Raw genomic sequence first — 12775 nt, 5'->3', positions numbered from 1 at the left:
AAACCATAGACATTCTCATTATAACAAAATAAATCATTCATGCTCACTTAGAAATGCTATCATACTCAATATCAAATAGGGGCAGCTGAATGGAAAACAACCATTCAGGGCCATAATATAAGAACAGGAAACACCTCACAAAAAGAAAGTGGAAGCATGTGTGTGCATTATATTAGTCAGAATTGTTTACAACTTGGAATAAAAGTCTAGTGGTCTATTTATCACCAGGAGAATAGCCCTGAACCTGTCATTTCTAACAGAGATACATATGGTCTCTACCAATGTATCAAGTCCCGTATTGGCCATCGCTGGGGCTCCTGTCATAGCTTTTGCATACAGAGCTGATTATCTCATATTTAACAAGGGCAGGAGGACAATAGACATATGTCTCCTGATGCAGATACAGTCACTTAGCAGGGCAAGGAGCAGACTTCAAAGAAAAATACTTTAAATCGCCTTATCTGACCACAAGTGTTCCCTTCAGCTAGTCAGTAGAAGAGAATATGATTATCATTTCTCCTAGAACTTCATTTTAGGGTGTAAAAATGGTGCATAATGGACTTTGTTTAGCACGAGAAGCAATTTGCATCTAGGAGGAAAATTTGCATTTTTGTACATATACTGGTATCCTCTGAACAGGCCTGTCAACACTGGTAAGTTTTTACAAAGGAATCGTATGAATGTACACACTTACCAAAGTGCCTCGTATGGTAAAAAAGTAAATATTACCAATACCATCATGCAGTATGGGCACATACACATTTTTTTCATACTTTGTAGGCAAAATCACAAAGTTCAAACTGCACTACACTCACATTATAAAACGGTAGAGTTTACAGTGGTCAAATCAAATGGAGACGGCTGTTTATAAGCACTGTAAGTTAACCAGATGTCTGAGCGTCCCTTGCAAGATTTACATTATGGGGGAAATTTACTAAAGGAAATTTGTAAAAAATAGGTGTATTTGTATTTAGAAATACACTTATTTTTGACATTTACTATCCCGAAAATACGTCAATTCGTAGTCGTATTGATGTGCTATCAATACGAATACGAATTGTCGTATTTTCGGGATAGTAAATGTAAAAAATAAGTGTATTTCTGGATACAAATACACCTATTTTTTACAAATTTCCTTAAGTAAATTTCCCCCATAGTATATGTCACACTATGCATGCCAGAGGCTTTATCGTCCCCATGTACATCGACAAAGAAAAGGTCGACAACACCTCATAGACATCTATTATATATGTTGACTGATTATACCCGATGTACATTAATAATGAAAAGGTCGACAACAACAAAATCGACACAGTTAATAGAACAACAAACATGATATCGACAAAATACAAAAGATTTTTATACTAGTTGCGCTAGAACCGGGGAAACTCAGAAACACTGCAGACAAGAGATCTGAAAGAAAGAAACTGGAATAAAGAAAGCTGACTTTTGCCCGATGAAATTTGCACACCGTACAAATTGGTAACGAAGCCGTCCAAATTGGTAATCGAAACCATTTTGCGGACTGGGATTGTTTTATGCGGAAACCCTATATAAGAAACCATTTATGGGAGAACTCTGAGGATATACATGGATTAAATCCCATACACTTTATTTAAGTGTAAATTATTTCAGTCAAAACTCTGATGCAACTTTCCTGAGCACTGACTGCACTGGTTCTTTGTTTTTTTATTCATGATATCGACAAAGACTATACATCACTACACAACATTACTTAGGCACGAATGATAATAGGTCGACAGATGTTTGATCCACGATAGAAATGTTCGACTGATCACCTCACAGACATAAATGACATATACTGAAAAGATACAGAAGTCGACAAATAAGCATATTGATGTGAAAAACATAGAAAACGAACAGATCGACATAAAAGAATATGGTTGGATGAAACGTGTTAAAATAAAATAAGGACAGTACACGCGGAATGCACGTGCCAAACAAAACACATAGGGGCATGGCTTAGGGGAATTGAAGTGGTCACATATTATGCCAGATAGAGACCCTAAACTTTATTCCTCTCCCTCTACATTTGTATTGTTAGTGAAAAAGACAGATAAGAGAGAAAGGGACCCATTTATTATTGGACTGCAATGTAATGCAAGCTGGGCGGTATGTATTAACCTACAGACGTAGGGACGGGGGCTATGTAAAGAGCCCGTCCCTGTGCTATGATTCACTGGATGCTGGGGGAATGCGCATGTGCAGTTAGTGCTGACCCCCAGGAGACCCACAGACCGAACTGCCCCACCGGTTGTGCGGTCTGTAGCCCAGAGGCTACAAAGGGCTATTGCCATCTCAGAATGGCGGTAGCCCCGACCCACTGCGATGCTGCCTAACGTTAAAACATTGGCCAGATTCTTATAGTAACCTATGGGGGATACGGCTACAAGCGGGGCAGGAGGGATTGGAGATCCCCTCCTATATACATTCTGGTCATACTTAATATTTGTGGCTAACCCCCTAAAATGGGAGCACCACCTGCATCATTTATAATCGGAGGGGGAACAGCTGCATGGCATTGTGACTCCTCTGATGGCAATCCCGTTGATTGTCAGGAAAGGAGGACAGATAGTTTTGCCTATGGTTAGGATGGAGCCCCCACAAAGTATGTGTTAGGGGGTACAACAATAACATTTTTGGGTCTGACATTATGATAGGCAGGATAAGAATTGCTTTTGAAATACAATTCCAAGTAGCCTAAACGAACACAAAGTCAAGCAAAAACGCACAAAAGACAATAATAGCTGCTGCTACCGTATGTTATTGTTAATAAAGTTTTAATTTCATTGGAAAAACTAAACACCATTGGCACTTCCTTGATTTACATATTACAGCCAAAGGAAAACAGCACTGCAGGTCACAAAAAGTTAATAGAGAAACATAAAACGCTCACATATACCTATTTTTTTTTATGTACAGTTGATGCGAAGTTTTTACAGAAGCCGTAACAACCTTTATATATCTTTACGCTTTCATATATCCTTTTTTACTACGATGTTTCAAACCATTTCACATGTTAATTCACATTTCCAGGAAAAACATACATCAAAAGCATAATTTTATTTATAAAGTCAGTAAAAACACTACGTAGCAAGACTATAATTTATGGACATTTATATTTGGAGGCTGTGATCTTTTTGGCTATGAAAAAGAGAGCCTGGGGGTGAAAGAGCTTTAAGTTCCTAATAAAGTTTGTTAAGCGAACATTGTAGCAGATATGCTTGAGTGAAATCCTGCAAATGCCAGGCGATTTCCCTTGGCCCTTGCTGAGGAAAAGCATTTGCCAATCTGAAATTTAATTTACTGGAAAATAACATCTGGATGTATTCTGCTCACATCAAATTAGAGGGCACCGTGTATGTATGTAGAAGGGAATATACAAACATGCATTAAATGCCATATTTGTAATATACAGTAAGTATAATCAGGGTTTATTGGTTTTGTTTTATTTGAACAAATATTACTCAGTTCTGAATTGCAGTTTAGGGACACAATTTAATCACTGTACTTACAGTTGCCACATTCGCACTGGTGGAAGTTTGTATATAAAATTTAGTAGAAATGAGAAAAAAAACATACTATGGGGTAGATCCTTTTTTTAAATGGTAAAGATGCGAGGTGCCGCGACATTTAAACATCGGCCCCCAATCTCACACGCTTCACGGGCTGAATTTGCCCAATATTGCTCGCCGTCCTATGGCAGAAAATCACAGCCGCCATAAAGTGCGTCCGATGTCACTATGATTGGCACCAAAAGAATCATGGGGACTAAGATTAAGCCATGCACGTGTAAGTACACACTGCCGGTACAGTGATACTGCGAATGGCTCATTAAATCAGTTATGGTTCCAGTTATCCACCCCTGTGCAGGGCCGGCGACAGGGGGGGTCAAGGAGGACATGTGTGATGGGCCCCGGCGATCTGAGGGGCCCCAGGTCTGTGTCACCCCCATTGCTGCAGCCCAGGCCACGGCAGTGTTGTGTATCGGTATGTGCTTTCCTCCTTGTGCTCACTTGTGAATGTGTCTGTGAATGTGCAGCACTGTGCGCCGCCGGGTCTCTCCCGCAGCACTGCTTGTTGTCACTCCGCCAGCCAGGTCCCGTCGGCGTCGCAGCCAGCCGCTCAGCGCTCGGAGGCTGAGCCTGAGTCGGCTGTCTGCTATGCTGCACTGCGCACCGCTAACCTGACTGCGCATGTGCGGCATAGTTGATCTGCGTTCCGCACTGACTGTCTGTGGTCAGTGTGGTCACGGTAGATGCCTTGCCGCAGGCAGCGCAGCCCTTTGAAATTCAAGTTTGCCCCGCTGCTTTAATCGGGTCCTCCTGCAGATGTGCCACAGTGCCAGAAGGAGATTTTAAGTAAAAGTCCCCACCTGGATCCTCAATGGAATAGCCAGGTAAGGAGACTAGTGGAAGGACTGGAGGGAAGGAGGCAAGGAGCCTGGAGCTCATGATGTCAGGGAGAGCCAGGCATGGCTGCATGGCAGTGTGTAGTGCTGCTAGTGCTAGTGGTGTTGCGAAGTCTTATTTTTTTAATTGGAGCAATAGCAATAAAGATCCCCTGGCTGGTTTAAGTTATAAAGGCTGCAAAACTTTCATTAATTTGGATACAACGCACTTGAAATATTGCTGTGCTTGGGTCCCAAGCACAGCAATATTTCACAGCAATATTTCAAGTGCTTTGTATCCAAATTAATGAAAGTTTTGCAGCCATTTATAACTTAAACCAGCCAGGGGATCTTTATTGCTATTGCTCCAATTAAAAAAATAAGACTTAGCAACACCACTAGCAGCACTGCACACTGCCATGCGGCACACTGCCATGCGGCACACTGCCATGCCAAGCCTTGGGAGCAATAACTTTGATATTAGTGTCTTTGAATTAGCAGTGCAATTATTCAGATTTTGGGGGTTATTCATATCCATTCGGTCCTCTGTGCATTCGCACGGAGGGCCGATGGTGTGCGTTTCTGCGCATGTGCAGACGTAGGGTGCGTGTACCCATTGCGGACTTTTGGTACGCCGTGTACCCATTGCGGCGTGCGAGGGCCAGAGATGGGCGGGGGCGCCGGGCTGCCCCATCAGCGTTCTGGGTGTTCTCATGGTAATGAGACAGTGACGCATGTGCGGGGGGCGAGTAGCTGACATCACCGGATGTCAGCTGCCCGCCCATATCCACACCAGCATGCACGCATATGTAAGTAACTTAAAAGTCTCTTTTATATGCTTGCACGCACCACATCATTCGATGGTTGGCGACCATCGAAATATGTGGGCGGTTACCCGAGGCATGCGAATGGATGTTTATGCAAAACATCAATTCGTAGCCTGTGCGGGTGAAGCCGCACTTCGAGGGGGGCGTCGGGTGGGCGTTCATTCGTCGGGCGGGGTTTGGTAAACTCGCAAGGCTGCGACCTGCACATGTGAAGTAGGTTCTGCCCCCTATAAAATATTTTGATATTTTTTTTCTACATGCAGAAGAGGGTTGTGTCGGTTTGGGATTACGTGGGGGTGGATGTTTGAAGGGTAGGGGGCCCCGGAAATATCAGTGGACAGGGCCCCAAGATTTCTGTTGCCAGCCCTGCCCCTGTGACTCTCTGCAACACTGAATTATTAGCCTATTATTAAAGTATTGTATAGTAAGGGAAAGGGGATTATGAAACTTCTGCCCTAGTGTTTATAGTACTCTATGCTCAACCCCAAATAAAGAATCCAATTATAGGATTGGGTGTATGCCATGGATAATACCTATTGGAAACACTGAGGGCTGATATTTAATAAGATGAGGGAATCAGAAAGTTAGAGATTTGGTAATCAATCAACAGTTTTTTTTAAAGCGCTAATCATTTACACTGCAAAATCAAACTAGTTTTGCAGTGTAAATGATTGCCGCTTTAAAAAAATCCCTGGAGATTTCTTACCAAATAAAAAATTAATTAAAATATACCTTTTATTAACCACGTTTTAAACCCACCCATAGTAAATATGCAGCACCAAGTGATGTATGTTACTGTGCCGATTTATCATTTATACAAATATACGATTATTAAAGTATAGATGATGTCTACACACTTACAGGGCTGAGCTAATGTCCCACCAATGATTACACAACTGCACACAAATAATATTTGTGTTCACAACAGGTACACTATAGTAATAAAATGGAAATGTGGCATATTATTTTCCCCATTTGCTCCAGGCTTATTCTGCTCATGTACACCACACTGGTCTTTTCTGAATATCTAGGCTATGGTTGGAGCAATATGGATATATTCAGGAGTATAGGAACATCTGAAAGTCCTACATTTCCGGTGTTGGCCATAATATATAAAATCACAGGATTAATGTGGCATTCAAGCAGCTTTAAGTTAACACTGCGGGATATTTACAAACAATGAACAATTACCTGGATTAACTTCACCTAGTTGCACTCAGTGCTGCAAGTCACTGGCAGGGACAGTTGTTACATTTTAGTGGGTTGAAAGGTCCACACTATCACTATTCACGCTACCACCTATTGCCTTTAATATTATGGCAGTGCCCGAAGCCTGGTGAGCAAAGCAAGCCTGCAAGGGCTATTTGGGCTCCCATGTTTGGACCTTGCTCCTCCCCCTGTCACGTGATGGTCCTTTCTCACACTAGGAAAGCATGGCCACTCCCCTTTGTGAATAATTGCACACTATGTCACAGCTGTATGCAAAAGGGAGTAGGGTACACCATGCTGGAGGCATGATTACAAATCATTTGCAATATGTATATCATCATAAATGTTTCCGCATGGCATACACTGAGTTGCGAGTTGACAAGCCATGTTCAAAGCAGGCTTCAAATCAGTAGCTACACAGCTTGGTGCTAGTGCAATCGCCATTAAAGCACACAAGGGATGCGCCAAGCCATTAGCTACACTCCTGTAACTAACAAGTTGGCTTTACTTACAATGATACCCCTTTAATACCTACAGGCCGGGTCGCACCTGGGATTTTCGACCCGGCTTGTGATCCCTTTCCACTCGCCTCCTGACCCGGCATAATGCGGGTCCTGGGCCAGCGCTGGGAGATAAGAGTGTGGCACCCCAGTGAAGGGTGCCCGCCTATGCCCCAATGGAGCCTTTTCACTGCCGGCCAACGCTGCCAGCAAATACCTGCTCGCAAGGCAGGTAATTTGCTGGCAGCGTTGGCCGGCAATGAAAAGGCTCCATTGGGGCATAGGCGGGCACCCTTCACTGGGGTGCCACATACCATCTACCAGCGACGGCTTTCCATTGCAGTGAACGGGTCCCGGGTCGTATTCCTGGTATGTACTAATAAAAAGACTGAATAATTGGCTGCCTCCACGTACACTTGAACTGGTGCCGTAAACACACATTGCACCAGATCAAACAAGCTTAAAAGAGTGATAAAGCTCTTAACTGTCATGTTACAGGCTGGGGTTGAAAAATGCCAATTAGGAGATGGGTGTTTATCAATCTCTACTTTATAACTTTATGAAGCTTTGTCCATCTGGACCAATGTATGTAATGATATTCTTAAGGATTGTTAACCAGTGATGGTATACTCATATCTCCAATCACTTCTCCACAGCATCAGAAAATAGAAAAACAGATTTTATTTATAACAAACAGTTGTAAATAGACAGGTAAAACGCAACAGTGGCTGCAACCTACACAATCAAATATACTGTAAGCAAGCAGAGCCTTATATCCATAACTACAGACACTTGTCTGTGCATCTTTGCTTTAAGCTGTACCACAATTAATTCAGTTTATCAGTAACCTACACAAAATGAATACATACAAATAATTATATTAACGAAAAGGTAGCAATCTGCCCCTTCACTAAACAAAAAAACAACAACATTCTCCTCCCAGTTATGAGAACTATACCCTGCACCTCTCGGATGGAAGCACTACAGGACTGGAGGGACAGTCTCCCCATATTGGCCCTGCCCTGCTTAAATGGGACAGTTAGGGGTTTCACTATGCAATATACAGTTAAGGTGCGTACACACGTATAGATTTGGCTAAAGATCTTGGCGTTCCCGACCGACTGAAACGACCAATCGCTCAAATTGTTCCGTGTGTATGAACGTTATCGATGCCGATGCACTTACCCGCTGGTCGTTGATAGAGGTCTATGGTCTTTCATGCATGTGTACCAACTGTTTCACGTGTATGCACGATGAACGATTTGGTAAGGCTGATTGACTGGCTCCCACTCCCCTCCACCATCCTTAAAGATCAATCGTTCATGTGTAAATTGGTTTGTACAATCATTCACTATTTGACACCAAATCGTTTGTCCAGGAGTTCTAAAGAAATCGTTAACGAGATTGGATTGTTTGCTAAATCTTTCCGTGTGTATGCACCTTTATAAAAGCAGGTCAGCTGACTGCACTGCATGTTTGTTAGACAAATGAATCTACATAGAAGGGTTTTATTTATTTCAGATAGTCTATTAACCCTGCGTATGCATATGCTTTAATATGCATTCATAAACTGCTGAATAAATACTGGTGGAGTCGTATCTACAGTAGCATTCCATATTCCCTAGGTGACTGGTGCAAATTCACAGCCGTCTCTGATACCTGGGATTTACTGCTTCATTTATTATTGTAACTAAAAAACACATCTGGGAAAAAGTTTGGTTTATGCAGCTCATGCACAACTACCTGATACTTCCTGAGCAATGTCACAAATAATGGGACCAGTGTTACATATGTCACCATGTCTTTCCACTTACCTTGGAATATGGCAGCATTCTGAATAATCAGGAACTTAATCTTAGCGCTGGCGGACTGAATGAGCTGTTCCATGTTTACACGAGATGCCATCTGATACCTGTCCTCCATTTTCTTTGAGCAGCAGGTTGGGGTTTTTGTGACACAGACTTGTAAATCAGATCCTACAGAATATAAATATCAATTGTCAAACGGTTTTGTTGTCAGTCTATTCAGCTTAAGAGCAAATATAGAACAATTTATCTGTTTTTTTATAGTCATGACTAATAACACACTTTCTGAGCCACAATGGACCTCTTTTACAAAACCCTTTGGTTTAAAACAAAGTCTGTGCACCTAAATGATTGGCTCAGTCAGTACCTACTAAGGTGCATGCAGAATCCCCACTGCAAAATAATGGTTCATCTAAGTTTAGGGTCTGAGGGGAAAGGTAGGTATTACATATTTAGCAAGGACAAAGTCCTTCCAATGTCCTCTGATAACTTTTCTGATATGGTAAAAAGTATGTCAGATAAAAATATATACAAAATATATAAATAAATAGATAGATGGATAGATAGATATCCACACTAACACCTTTTTATTGCATTAAAAATGTTCTTCTATTATTATGTTTTTTACATATTTATTAATTTTCTCATTATTTTTTGTACTTTAATCTGCCCAGGTTGGGTATAGGTGCCCATACACGGTATTTTGTACTAAATCGCATTGCATCGGATCACACGCGTGTGTTTTGAATGCGATTTACGTGCAATGCGATCCCTGGGCAGTACAAAAAGTATGTGTAGCGCATACTTTTTGTACTGTGTGATGCGATGCCTGTTTTTAACATGTATAAAATACAATTTACTTCAGCAAAAAAAATATGTCCGCTTGTCACGTATGTATGATGTCACAGGTTCTGTGTAAATTCAACAGTTGTAGTGTTATAAATATTGGTTAATCTCACAAAAAAGCTCCACGTTAAGCTAAATAAATAGTTCACTTAATCCAAAATCACATTCGAATTCCCAAACTAAACTGTTTATTGTACTTTTGCAAATATAAATGCTATCACCATGAGATATGCATAGTGATTAAATTGCTTTCCTTACTAATTGTTCCACTTCGGAGGCATTCCTGTAACACCCCCCAACTTCCCAAATCTGTATATAAATAAATAAAACAGTAGGCCACAGTTTGCCTGTAGGTTCAAGATTACAAACACAGTATGATCACAAAAGGAATTAGATAAGCATCATAAAACTGTGCCTCAAGTACTCTGTCACCATAGTAACATTAGAAGTTCAAATAATCATTTAGATTGTTTAAAGGTACAACTCCACCAAGACTTCATCAAATACCCAGTTGTACAGAATTATTATGTCTAATTGGCTTTGCTTAATCATTTTGCATAATCGTTGTCTGATTTGTTTTTTCATAATTAAAAGACGATCTTTGAGTAAAACACTACGACAACCCATGCAGCAATAAAAATGGTCTTCGCCTAATAACAGCTTCCCCACCTCACCAACTTCCAACAACTGTTGTTGTTTTTTTTTTGGGGGAGGGGGTAAAATATATAAAAATATTCTCTTTCATAAGTGTAAGGTGAAAACAAATATAATTGGGTGTGCAGATGGCCAAACCAGTATCCCTGACCTTGAAGTTATGATTAGCTGAAAAAGCTTCCCTCCATCATTTTATTGTCCTGGTTTCTTTAATAATGAAGCCATGTGGCTTCCTCTATCGCAACCTTTAGAGCGCCTCCATTGCATCCTTGAGACACTGCACAGGAACACAACCAGATTAAAACCTATAAGTGAGATGGCTCACCTCTACCTCTTCAGTGTAGTAAGAGTAGGCCCTGTGTAGTTTAAGGACATCAACAAAGAGGAAAAAAATATATCACTGCGTCTAGGTGTTTTTTCTTTACAAAAAAATGTTACAATAGAATTAATATGATGTGAAATACCAACGTGGCTGACTGTGCCAAGAAAGAGAAGCAAAGGGTATATTCAAATGCATAACATGCATTATAGAATTATTACTTAGTATTCCATGTTCAAATAAATAACATAATATCAATACAAGTTAAAATGTAACAGACAAAAACACATATAAAACAATGAATACAATCTCAGTCTAAATTGTGCAATGTGGATGCATTGGGATCAAGGGCAACTTGAAAAATTAATAACCCTTTGAGTGCCAAGTGAATTTGTCGAAATTGGTGTGAAAATTGCCAAGCAAACATTTTTATTCTTCATAATGACCTGTAATGGTTATCTTCTATAGGAAATATAATCGTTTTTACATAACATTGTTTAATTAAACCTGATATGTTGCGCATCTTTCACAGAGATGCTGGCATTTTTAGCAGATATTTTGTGGATCTCTCAGAGATGTTGGCACTCAAAAGGTTAAAAAATAGACATGTGGGGCGTGGCTTGGCGGCCATCGGCAGAGGCTGCGTTCTAACCAGGCTCCAGACATCACCTACCCTCATCAGGCTTTAAGAGGCACACCTGTACCCACAAACCCGGCTGGGCTGACCTCTATCCTCCCCCGTGCCATTAGACATCGGACCCTCTGTGCTGCGGAGTCGGGGCGCCTTTCTTAAGGCGCCTGCGGACTGCGGCCTTACTTGGAAACGTGAGCCGGGGCTTCTGCTTCGGAGCGGACCCGGAGACGAGCTCTGCACTGAGTGGGAGGATCCCTGCTGCCGCCCGACCGAAATCCCATCAGGTACGGCTGCTCCCCTCCTGCGGTGTCACGCGAAGCTGCCGGACCGGGCGCTGTGACTGACGCGCTGCGACCCGGCGCCTCTCACCCATCCCTGGCCTGAGGCTGCTCAGGGGACCGTGGCGTGGCCGCGACGCGCGCACCCAGCGCTGGGACCTCGGGACTCGCCTGGCGGGGGGCGACGTACTGCTCTGCCTCGCCCCTGGCCTGTGCGACAGCTGCCTGCGAGTGGTGGGAGACCATCACCCGCCATTAGGCGAGACGCTGCCAGCCTGCGGAGGTTATTACTCCCCCTGCCTCTCTGCAGCTCCCTGGCACCCGCCCTGCCCTGCTGAACGGGGTCCTTCCCCGCTGTACAGCGCTCCCCAGCGACCTCCTGACCTGTGGGCACTGCAGACACTACTCTATAGATACTGCAGACAGACATAACAAACAGCCCTCGCTCTTGGGGCACTGAACTCACCCCATTTGAATTAAGGTGAAGGCTAACTCCCCATACCAGAGCATAGTGTCTTCACTACACTAGCCAAGGGCCCCCCCTAGTGGCCTGATAGACACTTTCAGGACTGGTCAAATCGCTATAATGTGAAAAGGAAAATTCCTACAGTGAACAACCACATTGGAAAAAAATACATATATACATTAAAAATATATAAATAATAATAAAAAAAAAAAAGTCCTTCTGTAGTCCAGCCTCTTTCCATTTAGTGTACGCACACATATAGCCTGCTTTCTCTCAATGTGACCCCCCGGAGCCAACAAATGTGTGCCTCCACCCTCTGCCATGCTGCCTCACTAACGGGGGAATGTGACCTTCGTTCACTAACTTTCAAAATATTCAGTGCTTCATCTACATGTAACCGCCTTTATCTATTTCTCTTAAATGGGCAAGAGAGGGAAGGGCTCTCATAGCCGAACCCCTCAAAAATCCCACACCAGCACCTACCAACAGAGCCTACGCTCCTTTCTTTCTACTCCACGTTCCGCGGACTCCCCAAAAGGCCCCCCTGACGAGGCCGCTTCCATTTCGTCCAATATGGCCGCATCCCCCATACCGGGGCCCTCACAGGACTCCATAACACAGCTACGAAGCGAAATAACAGAAATCCTGTATCATGTCAAATCGCTGCCCTCTAAACAGGATATGCAAGCCCTTGAAACGAGACTCCACGAATCCTTTCAATCCCAAATCGCTCTGGTCAAGGCCGATGTGACCCACATAGGCACTCGTGTATCTGCACTCGAAGATGACAGAGACGAAGTACACTCCCAGCTCCTTGACCTACGTG

At 42.7% G+C, this 12775-nt stretch overlaps 1 protein-coding gene across 1 annotated transcript in view; it reads right to left on the bottom strand.

Annotated features, from left to right (window-relative positions):
* Positions 1–12775, bottom strand: part of GPC3 (glypican 3) — a 495953-nt gene that overhangs the window by 434204 nt on the left and 48974 nt on the right. Inside the window, exon 2 of the mRNA XM_083159530.1 lies at positions 8762–8923. Coding sequence (XP_083015656.1) covers positions 8762–8923 — 162 coding nt within the window. The remainder of the gene's footprint in view (positions 1–8761; positions 8924–12775) is intronic.

The sequence above is a fragment of the Crinia signifera genome, chromosome 9 (assembly GCF_055691185.1).
Source record: "Crinia signifera chromosome 9, ASM5569118v1, whole genome shotgun sequence".
NCBI classification, from domain to species: Eukaryota; Metazoa; Chordata; class Amphibia; order Anura; family Myobatrachidae; genus Crinia; species Crinia signifera.
Note: the sequence above shows the minus strand (reverse complement) of the source record. Positions and strands in the feature narration are given on the sequence as shown.